Source organism: Gopherus evgoodei, chromosome 2, assembly GCF_007399415.2.
Source record: "Gopherus evgoodei ecotype Sinaloan lineage chromosome 2, rGopEvg1_v1.p, whole genome shotgun sequence".
In the NCBI taxonomy this organism is placed as follows: Eukaryota; Metazoa; Chordata; order Testudines; family Testudinidae; genus Gopherus; species Gopherus evgoodei.
The window spans coordinates 212,639,621-212,662,375 of NC_044323.1; the positions used below are offsets into that span (position 1 = coordinate 212,639,621).

General features: G+C 39.4%; 1 protein-coding gene across 5 annotated transcripts in view; it reads left to right on the forward strand.

Annotated features, from left to right (window-relative positions):
* GREB1L (GREB1 like retinoic acid receptor coactivator) overlaps window positions 1-22,755 on the forward strand; it is a 208,358-nt gene that overhangs the window by 115,352 nt on the left and 70,251 nt on the right. For 3 of the 5 annotated variants that reach the window (XM_030552886.1, XM_030552887.1, XM_030552890.1), the window contains 7 exons: window positions 1,584-1,760; window positions 2,566-2,688; window positions 9,759-9,893; window positions 11,086-11,223; window positions 11,588-11,707; window positions 13,596-13,733; window positions 15,452-15,637. In XM_030552886.1, coding sequence (XP_030408746.1) covers window positions 1,584-1,760; window positions 2,566-2,688; window positions 9,759-9,893; window positions 11,086-11,223; window positions 11,588-11,707; window positions 13,596-13,733; window positions 15,452-15,637 — 1,017 coding nt within the window. The remainder of the gene's footprint in view (window positions 1-1,583; window positions 1,761-2,565; window positions 2,689-9,758; window positions 9,894-11,085; window positions 11,224-11,587; window positions 11,708-13,595; window positions 13,734-15,451; window positions 15,638-22,755) is intronic. The other 2 variants (XM_030552889.1, XM_030552888.1) reach the window with 2 other exon arrangements.

The following is a 22,755-nucleotide window of genomic DNA, read 5'->3' on the forward strand; positions in this document are numbered from 1 at the left end:
TTCAAGGCAGGGGGTGCAGCCACGCTCCCAGCACCCCTAGTTACAGCATCTCTGTTTACAGGCAGGGCCGGCTCCAGGCCCCAGCCCGCCAAGCGCGTGCTTGGAGCAGCATGCCGCGGGGGGCGCTCTGCTGGTTGTCGGACGGGCAGCAGGTGGCTCCAGTGGACCTCCCACAGGCGTCCCTTCGGAGAGTCCACTGGTCTCGCGGCTCCAGTGGAGCATTTGCAGGCACGCCTGCGGGAGGTCCACTGGAGCTGCGGGACCGGCGGACCCTCCGCAGGGACGCCTGCAGGAGATCCACCGGAGCCGCGGGACTGGTGTGCGGCAGAATGCCCCCCGCAGCGTGCCGCTGTGCTTGGGGTGGCGAAATGGCTAGAGCTGGCCCTGTTTACAGGGACCTGTTCTTGGCCCCATGCTCTTCAATATCTTTATCAGTGTTGATGGTAAAATCTGCAAGTGATGCAAAAATTAGTGGATTGGCAAATAATAATGACGTCAGTTGTACAGAACAATCTTGATTGGTAAACTGGGCTTATTCAAACGTGTTTTAATAAAGCCAAATGCAAGGCATTATGGTTAGGAATAAACTGTTAGCCTTCCCCATCCCTTACTCAGAAGCCAATTCTACTTGTGCACAATTCTCATTGGCCTCAGTGAAAATTACATAACCCTAATTCTGTAGTCGTACCATACAAATCCTAGTTCAAACGTGTAATTCAGCTGTCTCCACAAAATAATTTAGTTTCTCTATGATCAAATGGGCTTCTGCCCAGTTTTTGACTGTATCCCTAATCTATTAAATTTAATAAAAGCTCAGAATTTCTGTCTCAGTAGAACTAAGGATTTTGGGGTAAGTGATTTCTTATTTGTGCCCTTTTAAGACCCTAATAAGGGGGAAAATCATAAGTCATGAGAAAATAACCAGGACATGTGTTACACTTTTACATTTGAGATCTTAATAATGCAAAGATATTACTTAGTGCGCACCCCTCTGCCCCACCCCCACCCACCCACATTTTGAAGGCTTCCTCTTCAGGAAGACCAAACGGGAATTTCAGAGTGCCCTGGGTGTTAAGGCTGCCTTAGGCAGCATTAATTTTATACAGAATATTGTGGATCAGTCACAGTTTTGAGAAAGGAAGCATGCTTCTTGGAGCTGATGCTCCACTATGTGCTAGGCGTAGCGGTGAACGATACCAACATGGAGGGGGTTGGATTACCCTGTGTAATCACGTTCTCAGTCTTCATGTACCTATCATGCTTTCTTCTGAAAATTTGCTCCCTTCTGAGGAACTGTGTGGAAGATTTGGGGATAGCTTTTGGGCCTAAATTAGTAACAGCTGGAGAGAAGGCATTTTCAAACAAAGTGCTGAGGCAGCAAAAGTCTGTCTCCGTTGTCTCTGTCTCTGTCTGTCTGTCTGTCTTCCTGTCATTCGTGTGCTGTGTGTGAAGCTTACAATAGATGTCTGAATGAGCGTATCCAGTTGGTAGATTCAGGTAAGGCTAAAATGGCCTAATTCCCAGTATATGTCAAAAGGCATTTATTTTGTTTGTGTATCTTTTTCCTCTCCCCTTTCTTCCAGGGTTTTCTGGGAATTGTATAGGCTGTGGAGAAAGGGGATTTCGATACTTCACGGAATTTTCCAACCACATTAACCTGAAACTAACCACTCAGCCAAAGAAGCAGAAGCACTTAAAGTACTACCTAGTAAGAAGCTCCCAAGGTGTACTGTCAAAGGGACCCCTTATCTGCTGGAAAGGTAAAAAATCACCCATTTGCTAGAAGCATACTTACAGATTTTAGAACATTTTTATGTAGTGTTGGGTGAGCCTTAAAAGTTTTAGGTTTAAGTATTTAAAAAGCTAGGGGGCGAAATCCTGGCCTCATTGAACTGAATTGCAAAACTCTCACTGCTTTCAGTGCAGCCAGGATTTCATCCAAGAGGCTAAAGATTTAGGTAAAAAGAGAGTTTCCCACCCATTTCTCTTCTATCCCCTCCCCACCACATCCCCAGAGGAGGCCTCAAATCCCCCCTTCCGTGGAAATAAAGTGGTCCATCAGCCTGATAACCCTTCCTATGTCTGGGTGTTTCCTTCCGGGGTATGGCAAAGTGGCTCTCAGCCTATTCTCTGGGTATAGTTCCTGGACTGCTCTGCTGATCTAATCACTTACAAATTCATGCTAGCACCCTTAGAAAAACTAATTCCACAAAGTGCACTCTAAGATAAAAGCTGGGGACACTGATCTCCAGGGAATGGAAAGAGGGATGATCACGTGTACTCGGGTTTTGCTATCTTGTTTTGTACCCTGGGTGCACCTTGAGTGAATATTTTCAACTTTAAGTTGAGGGCCCCTTGTTATGAATGTAATGGGGGAGGTTTTTGTAACTAAATACTTAAATTAAGTTGGTTGAATCCTGGGAGATGTTTTAGCTGAACTTTGCTGTTTGTTGCATGTCATACTGTATGTGCTTTTACATTTGTCAATGTTTAACACCATTGCAGTAAATTGTTGCACTGAAAGCCAGGCCTTGTTAATATGTACTGTAGCTGCTTCACTTCCAGAATGTAGAAGCAGACAATCATCTGCTGCTAGCCATTCTGCTAAACCAAATTCTTCAGTGTCACCATCCACGACCCCAGAGAGTGGAAGAGCTAATGGATACAAATCAGGGTTCACTCAGACAGGTAGGGGCTGAAAGTGCTGTATGCTGTAGAAATGACCACTGGGGGTAGTAAAGTACCTCACATGTTCCATGGGATTGCAAAGTAGATTTTTAGCATGTATCAATAAAGATAGAAAACATATTTCAAAATTTATACTGTGAATATTAAGGAGCAGATGAGACGGGGATAAGTTTAGCTCTTAATAGTAGTTTGAAAAGTGTTAATTTTTTTTAATCAATTTGATTAGTTATCTTTTTTACTGATGTCCCAGATGTTGTAAAATACTCGCTTATAGTGAGCATCCTTAACAGAATGGGTACCTTGAATTGACATCTTTTTCCTCACTGGAGAAAAAGTAGCCTTCTGTTTTTGATGTTTGACTCCCACTATTGAAGTGTGGTAGAAGTAATGATAAACAGCAGTGATTTGCTAAGTGAGCTAAGACACATCATAGCCATATTGCCAAATCTTTGAAATTATTACCTCTTGGAGTTGTACATTGATTTAAGTAGAAATAAAGAAATTGGCTAATAACCATAACACACTCACCTAGAAGGGCTTTCCTTCTGGACTCAAAAGGTGATTTTTCTTTGGTGTGCTTTGTAGGTTTTTGCATTTTTGAAGTTGGTTTATCTGTTGCAGTTCATGTGCTTTTGTTTATTTGATAGATTTTGGAAATAATGAGGCTTTTATTCAGATGAGCTATAATTGAATGGAGTGCACATCTCTGCTGTCTTTGAATGAAGTAAAAACAGAACAGGATTTGTCATGTCTAAAAATCTGAGTTATCCTGGAATTTTAATTGGCCACATATATTTTAGACCACGCAAAATTAAAAAAAACCCCAAAAGCTTGTTTCAATAATTCTTTTGCTTTCAAGGGTTGCTGAAAATAAATGAACAATAAAAATTGAACATTAGCATTCCTATTGGTGTTGCAAATATTAGTCAGTGTGTTCAGGGACACTTTGACTGAGGTGTTGGGGTTTATTCCTGTTTAGGAGACTATATTTCTAATCTGGAATGAGAATGTTGTGGTGTCCTGGCCGTCAGGTCCTTGCATGAAAAATGTGCAGGCACATGAGAATCCCATTTTATTTGGCATAACAAGTAATCTAATATTTACACAGCTTTGTCTGGGTTGCAGCTGACAAGTTAATAGATACACCTTTTATAGACTGCTTTCTCCTTATCAACTCACCATGATTTTCTTTCTGCTTGTCCTTTTGTATCACTATTTGTTCTCTGAGGTCACAGTTATCAAACCCTTTTTATCTCCTACCATTGTTACCTTCCAGTGAAGATAGTGCCACATTCAAAATACAAATTCCACTTGACAAGGGGGAAAAAGCCCCACCATATTTGTTTGTAGTGTATAAGTACTGTTGCAAACCACCTGTGATGAAAGTTCAGGTTTCTCCCTGGAAGTCTCCATAGCTAGTCATACACTGAGGTGAACTAGCTTTGTCTGTTGCTTTCAGGTAGGTGTACTGAAACTAGGTTGCTTTCTGAAATTATGTTCATTTTATCACCATTTTTCTTTCCTAAGGTATGGACATTAGTTACAAAGCTAGACAGAGGGAAGTACTCAAGTACAAGGCCCTAGCTACCTTAGAAGTTATATAACTATTATACAAATAGCTATATACACAGGTTTAAAGAAGATTAAGGTTGCAAAGTCAAGCATGTCAAAGGTAGGAAATGCCTGAGTTGAGGTTGCCTGTGCAACCTTAGTATGGTCCTGTTGTGTGCATTATGATTACAATAAGTGGAATTGTATATTTTTATATTTTTGACATCATATCAATGCTTATTTGTAGGCATTTTTTCAGTTTTTACCCATTTAAATTTTCAGAGTTGTGGCAAATTATGGAGAGGGTCAAGCAATAATTATTTCATGACAGGAGACCTTGAGATTCAAAAACATAAAGCTTTATAACTGTTAATACACAAATTGTCAAAATCATATGTCAAATATCCTTAAATCAAACTCTAATAAGTTCTCAAGCAACATTTTTCTTTCTTTACCTGTGTGTAAATTTTGATTATTATCCATGGAAATACCTTTTCATTGATTTGTGTGTACACGGGGAAATTGACATTTACTGCCATTTACCAATAAAAATGTAATTCTTCAAAGATTAATTATGATAAGCCTTTAAATTACACGATCACATACTGTTTTTTCCACAGGACCACTTCCTCACTGAGTGTATAGGCTGGACTGTGCTTAATGAGTAGCTATCCAATATTTTTTCTCCACATTGTTCACTATGTGGCCCCAGACCTTATTGACTGCACACTATTCAAACTCATCTCTGAGGATATAGAATTATTCATTTCCTCGTAGGAAATTATCTGTGGTGACCATCACAAGAATATCCAAGTGCTTCACAAATATTAATTAATTTGTCTCAGCAAAACCCTTGTGACATGAAGAGATGGTATTATCCCCAATTTACAGACGGAGAGCTGAGGCACAGAGAGGCTATGGTCAAATTTGAATTTGAGATATGTAGGACCTGATTTTTTCACAGTACTTAGTATTATGTAGCACTGTATGTAGTGAAGCATTGCTTCCATTGACTTCATTTGTAAGTGTGAGTGCTCAGCACTTCTGCAGATCAAGCCCTACAGTCTGAAGTTGGGCACACAGAAAATAAGGAATGCACAATTAGCTACTCCTGTGAGAAGTTTGGATTAAGTGACTTGCCTAACATCACAAAGGGACCCTGTTGCAGAGACATGGATAGAGTCTTGGAGTCCGAATCCAGTTCTCCAGGGCAGTGTTCCATGAGACCTTCCTTTCTCTTATAGTCCTCTTCCTCGTTCATTATGCACCTTCAAACTTCTACAACAAATGAGACAGGAGTTCTATAGAAAACAGCCTCTTTTCACTACACAGCCCTGATTCATCCCCAGAGCAGGTCCACCCTGTGTATTTAGTGAGGCAAGAGTCTTGTGGGAAAATCAGTATGTGATCATCTTAATCCTAGTCTTGCTCCTCATCCAGTCTGGCTCCCCCTCCATTCTCTCTTCTTGTCCCAGAGTCTTTGCCCAGCCAGTTCTAGTTCTCCCACTACACCCCAACTCCTTGCCAGCTCTGTCTCTTCTCCCCACACCATTGGTTCCTAGTCCTTCTCCCGAGCTCCTTATCAGATCTGTGTTTCCCCCATTCTTACTACCTGCCTCGATCGACTTTCAGTTCAGTCTTCTTGCCCAACCAGTCCCAGCCTCTCCTCCCCTGGTGCCCAATATCAATCTCCTAGTCCATCCAGCCTCAGTCTCCCACTCTAATTCCTAGTCTCTGTTTCTCTCCAACCCTTCCAGTCCCAGTCTCATCAGACTCCTTGCCTGTCTACTTCTCTCCCTTCCCTCCAGTCCATCTTTTGCCTTCTCTGCATTAAAAGCAGATGGCTTCCTCCTCCATGCTGCCTGGGTTGTCCTGGAGCAGACAGGATAGATAAGCTCCTTGCTTTCAGCTGCAGTGCCTAGCCCAGCCTACCCTGGCCTACAGTACTTCATAGCAGCCGTTATAGGGAAAGTCCTAATGAGCCCCTGTAGCCTGATCCTGGACAATTTTCAGTCACTCTATGGAGATAGTGCATGGACCATCCTGTCACCATGGATGAGCTATGAGTGGATAGAGCATGCACATTCGCTGTGTGGGGATGGTACTTGCGTAGATCCAGTCAGCACTAGGAGTTGGGAGGGGATGGAGCATGCTCAGAGAGGTTAGAAATTTGGAGATTTTAGGTGCAAATATTCAAGAAGTCTCTAATAAGCTTGTGCGAACTGCAGTTTTTCATACAGGTATAACGGGGCCAAATTTGGGAGGATTTTCATAGGGATGGCTAAAGGCACATCCTTGACACAAAGGACACTCTCCTGCCAAATTTCAAAACATTTCTTCAAAGCATTGGGGTGCTAGCGCTTTGCAGAGAAAAGGTCTCCGGAATTTTTTAATATGGGAAAAATGTATTTTCCCCTGGTTTTGTTCTTGGAAATGGCTGAACTGTTTTTGCTGAAAGTTTCCAAAACCATTCAGCCAGAAGCAGACACCTAGCATGGAAAATTTCAACCCAAGCAGAGAGTTTTATAAAGTTTATAAGCAACTGACTATAGGATATTAAAATGGGAAGTGTAGGGCAACCTTAATGGGCATTGCTGCCAGCCCTTTATACAATACACTTTTGTGGTTTTTTGTGAGTGTGTATGAAAATACACACAAATCCACAATTGTATGTGTATATAGGTTATAGACTATACATATATTAATATTAGAGACACACAACTTCCATGTGCTTCTACACTGCCCACTTGAAGGAGGCATTGGCAGATACATTTGCTGCAGTGTGTTTAATAATAGACTATCAGGTTTCACAAGAGCCTCTGACCTTGTGCTAATTGGTCAGCCATTTGGCATATTTCTTGTGAAAATGGGACAAGTCATTCTGCTGGAGTGGAGTCAGAGATCCTGTGACCGTTCTCAACCTTGATTATTCCAGCTGGCAAAATAGTCCCTCTCCTCCTCCCATTGTTCTCTGAGTGGTGTGTTTCAAGGTATATCAATTTGGCAGATCAGGTTGGTAATGTCTTTGCCTTCTGTTTTCTTTCTGTTTGAGTATGGAGACGTGTAGGTGGAACCTAGCATAAACTGCTTACTTTTTACAGATTAATTTATCCAGTGAAATCCAGTTAACATTCTTTCAGAAAAGTTCATCCTTATGCTGTAAGAATTTAGAGCTGCCTGTGTCCAAAGTGTAGAATTTGATCTGAATAAAGTTGCAGGTATTAAATGTCTAATGGTTAGAGCAGGGGTCTTGAAGTCTGGAGATCTGGGTTCTGCTCCTGATTCGGCTGCTGATTTGTTATATAATCTTGGGCAATTCATTTAAACTCTCTGTTCTACGGTTTCCCCACCTATAAAATGGGAATAGTAATACTTCTCCACCTTTGTGAAGTGCTTTGAGGGAAGTGTGTTCTAGTAGTTTGAGCATAAGACATGGAATGAGGAACCCTTGAATTCTGATTCCGGTTCTGATACAGACTCTTTCTGTTGCTGTGGGGAAGACACTTAACCTCTGTGCATCAGCTTCCCTGTTTATAAAATGGGACAATCATGTTTACTTGCCTATCCCATTGAGCTATTATGAAGAACAGTTAGATAATATTTGAAAAGCATTTTTAATGTGAAAAATGCTGTGTAGGTTGTGTAAATGTTAAGCATGATGAAGAGTTGTTTTTAGTGGTAGTAGTATCATCATCCCTCGATGTTACATCATGGGGATTTTATTTTATGCAAATAGCCTTCACAACATACAAGATTTGTAAGCATAAAAAGGAGAAAGATACTGTCTCTAAAATTTACCATGACTCTCATATAAATCCTGACCATGATCCAACTTTGTATGTTTGGATAGTCAAGAGTTTTGTTAAACCTTCCACAGAATTCCTGTATTTTAGGTGCTAAAAATATAGTCCTCTTTTAACTTCCTTTAAAATTCTCACAGTGCCTAAAAGCACTGGTTGTGATGTCTTGCGCTACTAATGCATTCTTGAGTACTCATTCATGCCCTTAGGGACCATTCCAAGTGCTCCAGTAATTGCTGGGATCATCTAGTTTTCCATAATTGTTCCACTTTGTGACTCAGTTCTTAATACTTCGCATTTTCTCTTCTTGTTTCTTTTTTATATTTCTGTCTTCTGGTATGGCAATATCAATTAACGTGGTCTTGCTTGTTGTCTTTTCTACAGCTACGTCCAGCCTGTTTTCCTGCACTGTTCGGTTTGTGACAATTGCCAGATCCCATAAAACCTTAGCTTCTTTATTCTGTAGAGCACTTTTGATTCGACGGTCATAATACCACAAGGTTTAATTCCATACTTGCCACAAAGCTTCCAGTGCAGACACTTGGTGACCTCATTGTGTTTGTTCATATATTCTCTCGCAGCCAGGCTCCTGCAGACACTCAGCACATGCTACACCATCTTTTCCTTTTCTGAACATATTCTGCAGTTCAGTGTGCAGTTCTGTTGGTCAATTTTGTTTAGAACATAATTAAGCCTTAAGGCCTGCGCTCGTGTGCTCATAATGAGATTTTTTTGTCTCTTTTGAGGTATCCTTTAACAAATTCATGGCTTGTAGATCTTCTGTTGCTAACGGATTTGCTTGTTCTCTGCCACTGTCCATGCAATGATTGCTATGTAAATCTTCCAAGTCATTCTTTGACAATTTGCTTTCTCCTTTCTTTTTGGATTGAGATGTACACTTAGCCACGGCTTATTATCATGACCAGATGATCTTTTACTGTTACTGACTCGTCATATATTTTGATGTTGTCATTCATTGTCACTTTCCTCCTCCACACATAGCAACCCTTTTTCCATTATCACATCATTGAACGTACATCCTGCCCATGTCTTGACTGATGTTCATCACTCTGCATCCATAGGAGCTTTTTTGTTTGGATATTAAATTTTTTCTTCTCTTGATTCCATTTGATCATTCTGGCAGTGTATCATACTGCTGGTATTGCCCACATATTAATGGCTTGGATCAAATTCTTCAAGTTGAGTTTTGTTCTTAGATTAGTTCTTATTCATCTGTAGTATCCTTTCCTCACTTTGTTCATAGGGATCATGCTGCGAGAGATCTTGGATAGTACCTTCGTTAACTTGTACCCATTTTGTCCTCTTTACAGATGTCGGCACACATTTAGTCAAGCCAACCTGTAGCTTTATATGTTCATCAAATGTTTCCTCATGTGTCATCAATTGCTGTATCTTCTTTTGTGACAGTCCATATAGTATCAGATCATCCATATATGTCAAATTATTAACTGTTTGCTCTTTGCTAATGTGATAAACAAAATTTCAACGCTCTGGCTTTCTCTATTGCTTTCATCTCTTGTTTTCACTCTCGCTTTCTCTCTTTCTTGCTTTCTATCATTGGATGAAAAACAGTATATAAGTTTAAGGTAGTACTAGTTATTTGTAAGATAAGTCCATATATGATGACTTCTCATAGGTATACAGATATGTCTATAGATATTTTCAAATAGTTATTTAATCAAACAATTTTTTTGTCAGACTCCTCAGTATTCAGTCCAGCAAAATCATCTTCTGCTGTTAATATAAGTGGAACTCAAGACCTATCCCGGAACAAGAACATAGTGAAACCACTGGCTTTGTCTGTGCAGCTTGTAGGAAAGACATTTGCCACAGGTAATAAAATACTTTACAGAAAGCCAAGTGGGATAATGAGCTGTCTGTCTAGTAGTGGGTACATTTGTTATCCATACCCTCAAACTTGTGTGCACCATTTCAATACTCTGTGCGTGCACATCTTGCACTGTCATCGGTATCCCCACCCTGAATAGTGTGCTGGTTCTCAAACTTGACAGTTTGGTCACTGTACTTTAAAGGGGACCAATTATTTCCCTGGCTGAGCTCCATAACACAGACAACAATCCCATGGAGTCAACCTTGCCATGACATGGCACCTTTAAATAGCTCTCAGTCAAAGAGGTAAGAATCCTAACCTGTCTATGTGTTGTTCTCCATGAATAACTTATGTAGCCTCTTCAGAGATGTTTCATGAAATTTACCTTCCTTTTAAAGGAGGGCTAGTGTTAGTACTTTTTCATTGCTTGAATTGTGAATCCTTAATAACAATGGGATGTCTAGACACCTCATTTGGACAATGAAATCAGTAATCAGGCATATAAACTAGGTATTAATACTGGTTCCAAATTTGAGAATTGCCAATTTTAAGACACTTGTGCAGGATTATGATGTCCTGTTGGGTGACTGTGGTTGAAGATAGGACTCTGGAGGTAAAGTAAGGCCTCCTTTTATTGCAGAATTATGTAACTTTAAATTAAATTGTTCCCACCCTCACTGCCCATTAATATGATGTAACTCTGTGGTAAACATTCAAAAAATTATAGGAGTCAGAAGAAGATATCTAAAATTTACCAAGCCAAATGTAAATCTCTCCATGCCTATTGAAAAATTTGTATCACTCATCACTTTTAGCCTAAATAGTGAGGTAAAAGATGTATAAAGAGGCCAGAGATCTCTGGAAGCTAAATTAATGATAAACACATTTATCATTTTCAGTTTTTGATAAGGATGCTTCAAAATTCATACTAGATTTTATTGTTGTGGTTTTGGCTTTGTTTTGTTTCGGTCTCCTCCCTCCTCCTCCTCCCCCTCCCCCCCTAAAATACAGAAGCCCTACTTAAAGATCAGAATTTCGCTGCCATGCCTGAGTTATTCTCCACTGGTTGCCCCAGGATTAAAGTTGACTCAGTCACCAGTCTTGTTCTGTTCTTGCTTTACATTCTGAAATATGATTTATTTTGTTTTAAAGATTGTCTAAAGCTGCTCTATCTCTGTATTTTGTTGTATTCAGCACCACTTACACTGCGTAACAGTGATGTTGCAAATGGAAACAGTAGTGGAGGAAGAAATAATGTGTTGAGCTCTACATTCTCTCGGCCTATGCCTCACTCAACTTCCCCCAGCTCTGGCTGTTTTTCGATAGATCAAGGTAAAAGAAAACCTGTGTTTTTATTTTATTTTAAACTCTTTTTACTGCAGATGCTGTTGAGCCTGAAAATTGTAGCTTTGTTTTCTTTTCCACTGTAGCTGTTTCCACAACTCTTCCCTTGAGATGTCATGTGTTGCTGGCTTGAGTGCTGATGATTATGATACACTCCTCATTATAGATACTAGTGTTTCTCAGATCAGAATGTGGCCTTATGTAAATTGAGAGTAACTCTAAACTCAGTAGAACTATGCCAACATAAAAACAGTGTGAGGTCAAAATCCAGTCCAGAGTTTGTGTATCTGAATGTAAATGGAATGTGGGAAGAAGAGTATTTTGAATGATCTTTTCCTTTATTTCTTCTCAGCATCAATGTCTAGTTCTGGGCCACCGAAGAAACGACACCGGGGATGGTCTCCTGGGTCACCAGTCCCACCTCCTGGTTTAGTTGTACCTGTTCCGACAATTCGACCTCTTACAAGAACAGGTAAAACTTTAATAATTATGTGAATTTTCATGACTAAAACTTCTGCTCATGCAGCTCAGTGGCATGGTAGTGCTTCTATCAACTGTTGTGCAGGACATATAATTACTTCTATTGAAAGTAATGACCTCAGGTCTCACTTGGGTTGGCGTCCGGTTTTGCTAGGCACTATATAAACACGTGTGATGATATGGTCCCTGCCCCAGATAGCTTACAATCTAATTTAAAATGAACATGACAGTTAATGGGGAGTGGCAGAAGTGAGGATGAGGATTGTAGTAATCAAACACATGGTTAATCATCCATAACTCAGTGCTTCCAAAATTGTTTGTATAGGTGTGTTGAGATTGTAACTTCCCAGACTGGTAGAGCATGATGCGGATGCTCTGCTCCTGCACGGGAGGGAAGGTCTTGCATAGCTTAATTTTGGCCACTCAGAACAAAATGGCATTGATGAAAATCCCAAGTCATCCTTAGCTCAAAGGATGATGACTACGATAAAGGGCGTTGAAAGTGAGGGGATTGAGAATCCTTAGGACTCCATCAAAAACATGTAATATTGGCATCCATATTGAGATGAGAGTTAAGGTTAAATAAAAAGGTATATTAACTACTTATATATTCTAATGTGGCAATTTAAAACACATAACTACTTACCACAATAATACTTTTCAGCTATAAGCAGTCAACGTGTTTTGCAAAGGAAAGTAAGTATCCTTTCCCCCCATTTTAGAGAAAGGGAGACAAGAAGTTAAGTCTCCAATTTTTAGAACTGCCAATGATTTTTGGGTGCCTCAATTTCTGGGTCTTCAGTTTGGGATACCTTGGGCCTGACTTTCAGAGAGGTTGAGCATCCACAGTGGTAGTCAGTGGGCGGAGGGCGGCTCTGCGCCTCAGAGGGCCATGCTTTCAGTGTGTTTACATGGGCACTCAAAATCAGTAGCCATTTCTGAAGATCTTGTCTTTAAATGACTTGCTGAAGATAAGACAGAAAGTTAGAACCCTGATCTCTTGACTCCCAGACTCATGCCCTCTCGCTCGATCACTCAGTCCTTTTGTGGTAACTGTGAATACACTTTTAGTGGCAAAACACATGAGCAACATTTTTAAATTGTCATTTAAACAAGTTTTCAAACCAGTTGCATGTGGTCAGAAGCCATCTTCTCTTTTGTTGTTGCCAGTTTACTTGCATAGATCTACTGCACGCCCATGTTGCATTTGTTCCCAGAGAGAAAGTTCTGAATTAAACAGACTTCTAGAAACTGATAAGCTCCCACAGTTAAAACAGTTGAATTTCTTTAACACCTTTCATCAGAGGATTGAAAAATTCATCATGAACAATTTAAGGAAGTCTCATAATATCCCTATGAAGTAGGTATTATACTGACGGATTATAATACTGAGGCACTGTGCTTTCTTTTCTTGTTTTGAAAGCTGCTGTTGCTCCTTCATGACTGAAATGTAGTTTTCATCTTTCTATAACTTCATAATGGTATAAAGTGGAAAGCAAACAGCTTTGAGATTTTGGTCTACATATTATAGGTCAAAAGTTAGTGAGGTCTCTTCCTTCTTTGTGCTGACAGGTAGCATTGAAAAGTGACCTTTGTGAACACTTTTCCTCGTACTTGGCTTTGTTACAAGATGCATATTCAAACCTGGATTTTTTCTCTCCTTGAAACAATACAGTAGTTAGAAAAAAGTTTTATTTTAGTGGTGGGGCCAGGGAAGGATATTGGGTCTTAATTTAAATTATTTAAAACTGTAATAGGAAATGCAAAGGTATTTTGAATTTTATTGCAGTTAGTGATTTGCAAGAGTGTTGTTTGTTCATAGGGCCAAATCACAGTATGAGCCTTTTGGTAATGGCAGTTTTTCTTTGTTTATTTTATAGAGCCCCTTTTGTCAGTCCCAGTTCCTCAATCCATGTTAACTGGAATTTTACAGCCTCAACCCATCCCTGCAGGGGAGACTGTAATTGTTCCTGAAAACCTGCTGAATAACTCAGGAATCAGACCAGTGATTCTTATAGGTAAGCTTTGCATTGTGATAAGCAACACTGTACCTCTTGAATAACTGCATGCTCCCCCTGGGATTTGAGGTTTTTTGAGGTAATGAAATTCACTTTTGTAATCAGCCCGTAAGTACAACAGAAGGTGATTGTGTTTCATAAGACTTTCAGGAGCCTCTTGTGTTAATTGTGCAATATTTATGATAAGTTGGGTGATTTTTGCCAAGACCTGACATATAAAAGGGTCCTGCCAGATCAGATTAGACCTTAAATTTAGGTTTTGTATAAACAGGCCATTTACAAAATCTAAGAATAGACGTATTTCCTTGGAATTAAAACAACTTTCCAATTCAAACAGTTTTCCCAGACAAATAAACATTCCTCTACAGTGTTTACAACCAAACCTTATAGCCCTGTGCTACTGCCTGAAACAGAGAAAGTGAAATTAATGTTGAACTGACCAATCAAAATGGACTAGCTTCCCCCCACCCAATGTCTACACTAGGAAAAATGGAAAAAGTAAGCAGCCAGCATGAATAATAAAATATAAATTAGAATGTTAAAATATTTCACCTGTATAAAGTGTGTTGTTAGTAATATACTATGTGTAAGGACATTGTTGTTACATTAAAAATATGACTTTTAATGTGAAAATGTCCCTTTGAGGTGTGTTATTGCAAAATAATAATAATTAAAGAAATTTTACTCAAATTGGTCAGTTGGTCACTACTTGAAGGGTATTTCCATCATTGTTCCATTCAGTGCAATATTACCGCTTTGTATAAAGCACCCTGCATATTAGGGAACCATATATACTCATATGACTCCTGGATTTAATTATCATAAATTAAGTAGTGGAAAATTGCTCTAAGTCCTTAGTGACACAACTGGTCTTTATACATGGTTCCACTCGAGTTAATGGGACTAGCTATGTGAATAAAGATTGCAAGGTGAGGATTACAGTTAATTTTTATGTTTTTATTTTATGGAAGTGCAGCCTAGAGAAAGTCTAGGCCTTAGCATACAGTTCTATAATTTCCATAACTTCATTTCCTTATTAAAGATGAGGCTCCTGACAAGTTGGCAGTGCAGTCCTCAGGTGGGCCCAATGTTAGTGTCCCTGGGGAAAAGTATCCTATTGGTAGTATAGTACTAGATGTACCAGGATTGAAAAATGTACATGAGAAAAAAGTAGTCTGTTTCTATCTTGGTCATTCTTAACCTTACCAAAAAGATTCTATCATTAATAGATGTCTCTTAATTAAACCATTCATGAAAATAACACTTTTTATCTGCATATAGATTTTAAGATGTTCCTCAAAACAGTACAACAGTGTCTGAAGCACATTTGTTCAATTTGTGCTGCTTTTATCAGGTTAAGATTTCTGTACTGCAGTTCTGCAGATTTTGCACGCTAAATTATTGGTAATATGAGCTTTATGCATTTGAAGGTCATGGTAACAACTGAGCAGATTACTTAGTAATTATTTATTCAAAGACAAATATCAGTCTTGGTGCTGGGCAGACCATCACGGTAGCTTTCGGTAAATCGATATTGACATATATAGCGTAATACACTATTGGCATACTTGATTTCTTCTGTAAACAGTAATAATGTCAGTTTGGTCACTGTCATCCTATCTTTTGCTATGTAGCATTAAACAGAAGTTAGGGAACATAACTGTTGCAAGATTTTGTATAATAGCTTGTTTTGAGTATTTTTATTGTTGTTTTTGAAGGTTATGGCACTTTACCATATTTCTATGGCAATGTTGGTGATATTGTAGTAAGTCCCTTGCTGGTGAATTGCTACAAGATTCCACAGCTGGAGAACAAGGATTTGGATCTTTTGGGGTTGACTGGCTCTCAATTACTAAGTGTGGAGAACATGATTCTTTTAACAATACAGTATCTTGTCCGGTTAGGTAAGCCATTTCTCATATTCATTCCAGTTTTTATTGTTTACTACTTTTGTTTTTTCCCTTCATCTCCAATATGTCCTACCTCTTGCTGGTAGCCAGTTTTCTGTCTATTTTGCAGCTGTAATAGAGGACTAGTCTCTATCCAGAGTCAATGCCAGTGCTATTTTGTAAATCTGCCTGAAAAGGAGGTGAATTTGAAGGGTGATATTGTTCTCTGTCCTCCCTGTGACCAAGGTCACCTTTATGAAAAACAAATATCATTCTGCATTGCAAATATTTCATTTGCTTAGGGAATCAAACCTTCTGTTTTCACAATCATTTCTAAGGGCTCCTAGTCCTTTTTTCATTCAGAATTTCATGACAGATCTTCCAGATGCGTTGTCACCATTGTTTTGGGGACTGCAACATTTACATGAAAACTACCTCTGTTGTGCAAACTAAAGCAAATTATTTAGTATGCAGCAAATTGTTGTTTTCTTGAATATATTTAATATGTGCTCTAGACAGAATTTAGGACAATTAAGTGAGTTGCAGATTTTCTAACCCTTTGTGGATAGACACATTTTCACTACACTAGTGTAAAATGTAGTGACCATAAACGTAAGATATTAAAGGCATAGAGAATAGTGTGGGCAAATGCTGTGTAAGCCTTCTCTCACAGCTATGTCAGTCTTGACCTGCAGCTTCCCTTTCATTTTAATCCTGGGTCGCCCTTGAAGAGAGACTGCCAATCACAATGAGATGCATAGTGATTTTGTAATAGGAACACATAACCTTTTCTACACTAGATAAATGTTTCCCCCAGCATGCATGTAACATGGCATGCATTCACACACACTTATATTCACAGCGGTTTACAAGTGGTGATGATGCCATAATTGGGAGTAGACTTGTCTTGAGCAAATCTAGCAACTATATGGTTTGCTACTGTGCTGTCCTGTGCTGTTGCAGTACCATTATTAAGGCTACGGTTTTGTCATGGAGGTCACGGAAGTCACGGATTCTGTGACTTCCAAAGATGTCCGTGACTTCAGCCCTGGTGGCTGGAAGCTGCAGAGTCCTACCGCCTCCTGCAGTGGTAGGGAGCTGTAAAGTAAAGTACCCCCGCTGCCTGAGTACTCTCAGCTACCATGTGCAGCAAAGATACTCCACAGCTCCCAGCTGCTGCAGGTTGGGGGGAGGGGTACCCTGCAGCTCCCAGGTCACGGCAGTGAGGCAGGGGGACCCTGGCAGCTCCCCACTGCAGAGGTGGCAGGGGGACTCCCACGGCAGCTGCCCAGTCCCTTCCCATTTTGTCATGGATATTTTTAGTAAAAGTCACAGACAGGTCACAGGCAATAAAGAAAAATTCACTGAAACCTGTGACCTGTCTGTGACTTTTACTAAAAATATCCATGACAAAATCTTAGCCTTAACCATTATGAATGGGAAGCTCGCATAATAGCCCCAACAGCACATATAATCCTCTCACTATTGTCCAACAGTGCACCAGTCACTGCATAGGTGGCCTGTCTGCTTTCCTTCTGCTCTCTACGGGCTATTAGTCTTAATTGTCCACTCACTATTTGGTTGAAGCTGTCATGGGCTTTCCCTTTTTGAGCTGTATGCTTGTATGTTGATCCACTGTCCCAATACCCCTCAGGGATGAGCATCTGAAATATTTAGCAGACCCTGCTAGAAAACAAACTTAATTCCTAATCTTTTTCTCCTACATGGATAAGAACTTTGGAAAATGCAGCATAATGCCTTGTGATCTCAGAAAGGACTCAGTAAATTGACTCGAGAAAATTCTCTTAGTTTTTTCATGGGAAAGGTTCTTTTATTCCCTGCCAAAACTTTACGATTCTTTGTGTATGTACTGTTAGATGAAGTTTGAGAATTTTCTGGGAGGTACCAAGTTGTTGGTTTTGGTTGTAGTGTTTGGTTTTTTTTTAAAATCCTGCTCTACCTTTTCCCAGACTGGGAGTCTGCAGCCGCTCTCTCTACCCCCATGAGATACCTGCCATATATGCTCTTTGGATCCTATGTAAGAAATTGTATCATTGTTGAGGCTCCCACACTTTGGATGCCACTTGGAACCACATCTTAGGATTGACTCTGGTTTAAAATGGTGTTTTAGAAAATAACATACAATAGAAACATTAATTCCTGTCTTTTTTTTATTCCTTTAGTTATGAGAAACAAAAATAATGTAATTGGTTTATACCTATTCTTTGGAGCTTATGCAGTTTCGCTTTGTTAGCTCATGAGTTTAAAAAAAATCTGTCCTATAGTCATCCTAATTATCTCTTGTTTTGTTAAAGTACACATGCATATATGTACAACTCTGGCAAAACATTATGACTGCCGCCAAATAATTATCTCTGCATCTTGCATCTGAAGAAGTGGGTTTTTTACCCACGAAAGCTTGTGCCCAAATAAATCTGTTAGTCTTTATGTGCTACCGGACTCCTTGTTTTTTTCAATCTCTACATGTTTTTCTCTTGATTTGGAAAACTTGTACTCAAGCACTGGTTTAAGTTCATTCATGTTACGTTATGAGTTCTCTCTGTTGTTTGTATACAGTAGGGAATAAAAAGGCAGTTGCACAGATGTTTCTCCCAATGACTTATGATATAGGGCTTCGATCAGCTAGTAATTTTAACTTTACAGGTCCAATCCCACAAACCCATGCATAAGAAACTTTTCTTGAATAGTTCCATTGACTTCTAGGGAGACAAAGGACTAAAATGATGTGGAAGTTGCAGATCAAGACTGATACAACTAAGAAAGGAAGTTAAAGTAGTTCTTGACTTCAGTGAAACTACTCACTTGAGTAAAGATACTCAAGTGCATTAATGTTTGCAAGACCACATCCTATATAGATAATAGGCCATTTTGTAAGTAATAAATGATCTAACTCACCACTGGGAAATTTACAGAAGGCTGGACTAATATTCTTTATGGACCAGGATGGTCTTCCATTGTGGTTGATTTATTTGTAAAGGCGTATTACTGGCTATCAGAAAATCTTTTGTATTGCATTGTGAAGCCAGATGGTGCGCACAATGCTTTGGGGAACAAGCCTCTTCCTGGGGCTTCTTTCCTTATCCAGAAATCCAGTAGAAAAAGAGAACCTTTCCATGGATGTTGCGAACCATCTTACAGAGCTTGATAGAAAATTCTCTCACTGCTATACAGTTCTACAGGATGCTGGAAAAAGACTATTGTTTTCCATTAAATTATGAATACTTTTAACATAATTTTCTTATAGCTCTATTGGATGCTTCCCTTTTAAATTCTGTAGGATTTTCCCTTTCTTGATGTCAGGAATTAATGATAAGGGAAATTTTGGACCACTGGTAAAATCATTTTTTACTGGATCCTAGAAAAGTGTCCTAACTGAGAATGTTCATTGTTTCATCTAGAGCAAATTGATTTCAAAAGAGTAAGAAGCAGAGAGGTCTGGGAAGTAGATAGAAGAATGTCACATCCAGAGACTGCCTTAGTTTTATTGGCCTGTTATTGATACAGAACATTTTTTGCACAGTTCTACTCTGAATCTTGATGGATTTCTGATCACACTGCCACTTCTTATTCTTACAATAATTACCCAGGATCCATGATCTGGAGCTTCACAGATCCTAAGGTCAGAAGAGACCATTGTGATCATCTAGTCTGACTTCTTGTATAGCACAGTCCATAGAACTTCCCCAGAATAATTCCCAGAGCATATCTTTTAGAATCTACTTGGTAAGTTGTTCCAACGGTTAATTAAGAACATAAGAATGGCCATACTGGGTCAAACCAAAGGTCTGTCTAGCCCAGTATCCTGTCTTCCGACAGTGGCCAATGCCAGGTGCCCCAGCAGAATGAACAGAACCAGTAATTATCAAGTGATCCATCCCTGGTCACCCATTTCAAGTTTCTAGCAAACAGAAGCTAGGGACACCATCCCTGCCCATCCTGGCTAATATCCATTGATGGACCTATCTCCTCCATGAATGTATGTAATTCTTTTTTGAACCCTATTATAGTCTTGCCTTCAGAACATCCTCTGGCAAGGAGTTCCACAGTTTACTGTACATTGTGTGAAAAAATACTACTTTTTGTTTGTTTTAAACCTACCTATTAATTGTATTTGGTGACCCCTAGTTCATGTATTATGAGAAGGAGTAAATAACTCTTCCTTATTTACTTTCTCCACACCAGTCATGATTCTATAGACCTATATCATATCCCTCCTTACTCGTCTCTTTTCCAAGATAAGTCCCAGTCTTATTAATCTCTCCTCATATGGCAGCCATTCCATACCCCTAATCATTTGTGTTGCCCTTTTCTGAACCTTTTCCAATTCCAATATATCTTTTTTGAGATGAGGCAACCACATCTGCATGCAGTATTCACGATGTGGGTGTACTATGGATTTATATACAGGCAATATATTTTCAGTCTTATCTATCCCTTTCTTAATGATTCCCAACATTCTGTTAGCTTTTTTGAGTGTCGCAGCACACTGAGTTGGTGTTTTCAGAGAACTGTCGACAATGACTCCAAGATCTCTTTCTTGAGTGGTAAGAGCTAATTTAGAACCCATCATTTTATATGTATAGTTGGGATTATGTTTTCCAATGTGCATTACTTAGCATTTATCAACACTGAATTACATCTGCCATTTTGTTGCCCAGTTTTGAAAGAGCCTTTGTAACTCTTCACAATCTGCCTGGGACTTAACTGTCTTGCGTAGTTTTGTTTCATCTGCAGATTTTGCCACTTCACTGCTTACCCTTTTTTCCAGATCATTTATGGATATGTTGACTAGGACTGTTAATTACTCTTGCTGTTAAAAATGTACACCTTATTTCCAGTCTGAATTTGTCTAGCTTCAACGTCCAGCCATTGAATTATGTTGTACCTGTCTCTGCTAGACTGAAGAGACCATTATTAAATATTTGTTTCCCATGTAGGTACTTGTAGGCTGTTATGAAGTTCACCTCTAAACTTTCTCTTTGTTAAGCTAAACATTGAGCTCCTTGAGTCTGTCACTGTAAGGCATGCTTTCTAATCCTTTAATCGTTGTGGCTCTTCTCTGAACCTGCTCCAATTTATCAACATCCTTCTTGAAGTGTAGACACCAGAACTGAACACGCTATTCCAGCAGCAGTTGCACTAGTGCCAAATAAAGAAGTAAAATAACCTCTCTTGTGTTTACTACTCCTGGTGTTTTTCATAGTCAGTAACTTGGCGGACATGCGTTACTTGGATCAGCACAGGGACACTGTCTTAGCATTTTTGATGTAATTAGAAAAGAGAGCCAGTGTCTTCTGTGGTTTTGTTTAGGGTTCCGGTTCCTCTTTACTTATGCTTGGGGTGATTTATGATTCATTACCTTGGTGCAGACAATGTAGCTGTTACTTTGGCAGGTTGCCATCTAACATTCTCTCTTATTAGCACTGGTGGGTAATTGTTTGGCATTCTTGTCATAAAATTTCTTCTGTTCCAGTAACTCTTCTATTATTACTTCAGAATAATTGCCTTTGGCTCAAGAAACTTGTTAGGCATTGTCACTATGGTTTTTGCCCGATTGCCTATGAATCTCTCTGAGCGGGGGACCCAAACAAAGTATTGTGAGTTGTGTGGTAATATGCTGTGGCTCCTCTGGAATCCTCAGGGTATTTTTAATCAAGTTATTTGCTCTTTATGCTGATTTTTCTCTTAGCTCATTTGACTGTGCATAGGAAGGGCTTTATATAATGTGTCTGAACTGATACCGCAAAGAGTATTGCAAAACTGAGCTATTTGTGGTTGTGGGTCAGTTTCCATTGTTGATTCATTTATAGAAAAATGAAATTTATGGTGAGTTGTTGTATTGTACGATATAGCAATACCTCAATTTTTAAAAAAAAAAAGAGCGGTTATCTGTGAATAAGTCGTAATCTTTCCAGACCAAAAGTGATCAGGAAACCTGTGTGGTTTCAGTGGTTCCTTTGCATTCTTTTTGTAGTATTTATTACAGATTTCACATTTGGATACCTTGTTTTTGATGGCAGCATTCATGGGTGACAAGTGTGAGGCATCTTGAGCTCTTTTATTACACCATAGTATACCCAGATGGGCACTGTGGGTTATACTTATTTACTATTTCCAACCTCATGTTTTGTGGTATTATGATACAATGCCCTTTGAACCGAACCTCATCATATGTAGCAATTTAATCTCTTTAGTCCCAGTAAATTGTGTGTGTGTGTGTGTGTGCGCGCGCGCACAGAGGGGGTGCACTCAGAGGCTTGTTATGTGGCGCAAAGGACAGTATGGCCTTATAAATGCTTATAGTGCTTTAGTGATTAGAACTGGTCTAAATCTTTGGGCTGAGAATATGGCTGCATATGTTTGTTGACTATAACTAGAAATAAAGGGTCAAACCTAGCTCCAAGGCAAGAGGGTTTGGGGATTTCCTCCAGTGCTCCCCACTCCTATTCTCCATCCATTGTATTGTAGTTTAAATAAATTACTGAAATAATTGAAATGAGTAATTATATTGCATTATTTTGACAAATAAGATATGCAGAATATTGCAGAATTTTAAAATATTGTGTGCAGAATTTTTAATTTTTTGATGCAGAATTCCCCTAGGAGTTGTTATGGTGATCATTCCTCCTGCCCCCCCTGCCAGTTCAACAATTTTTTCATCAGATCATTGGTGAGAGCGAATAGCTCAGTGATTTATGCATTGGCCTGCTAAACCCAGGGTTGTGAGCTCTGTCCTTGAGGGGGCCACTTAGGGGTCTGGGGCTAAATCAGTACTTGGTCCTGCTAGTGAAAGCCAGGGGCTGGACTCAATGACCTTTCAAGGTCCCTTCCAGTTCTATGAGATAGGTATATCTCCATATATATTTTTTTAAAGTTATTTTCCCCCAAACCAGCTCTTCAAAGATCTGAGATGTGATACTTTGGTACATCTCAGTAATTGAGTCAATTCTGAAGGGAAGATATAAACATAGATCTACCAAAAGGGGGTATACAGAAGATAACTCAGTTAATGTAACTGCCCACATGCTGTATATAATACAATATTGATGTGGTATGCACTATGTCTAACACGGCTAGCAGTGGTGGTAGACTGGTTGTAGGCTTTTGTCATG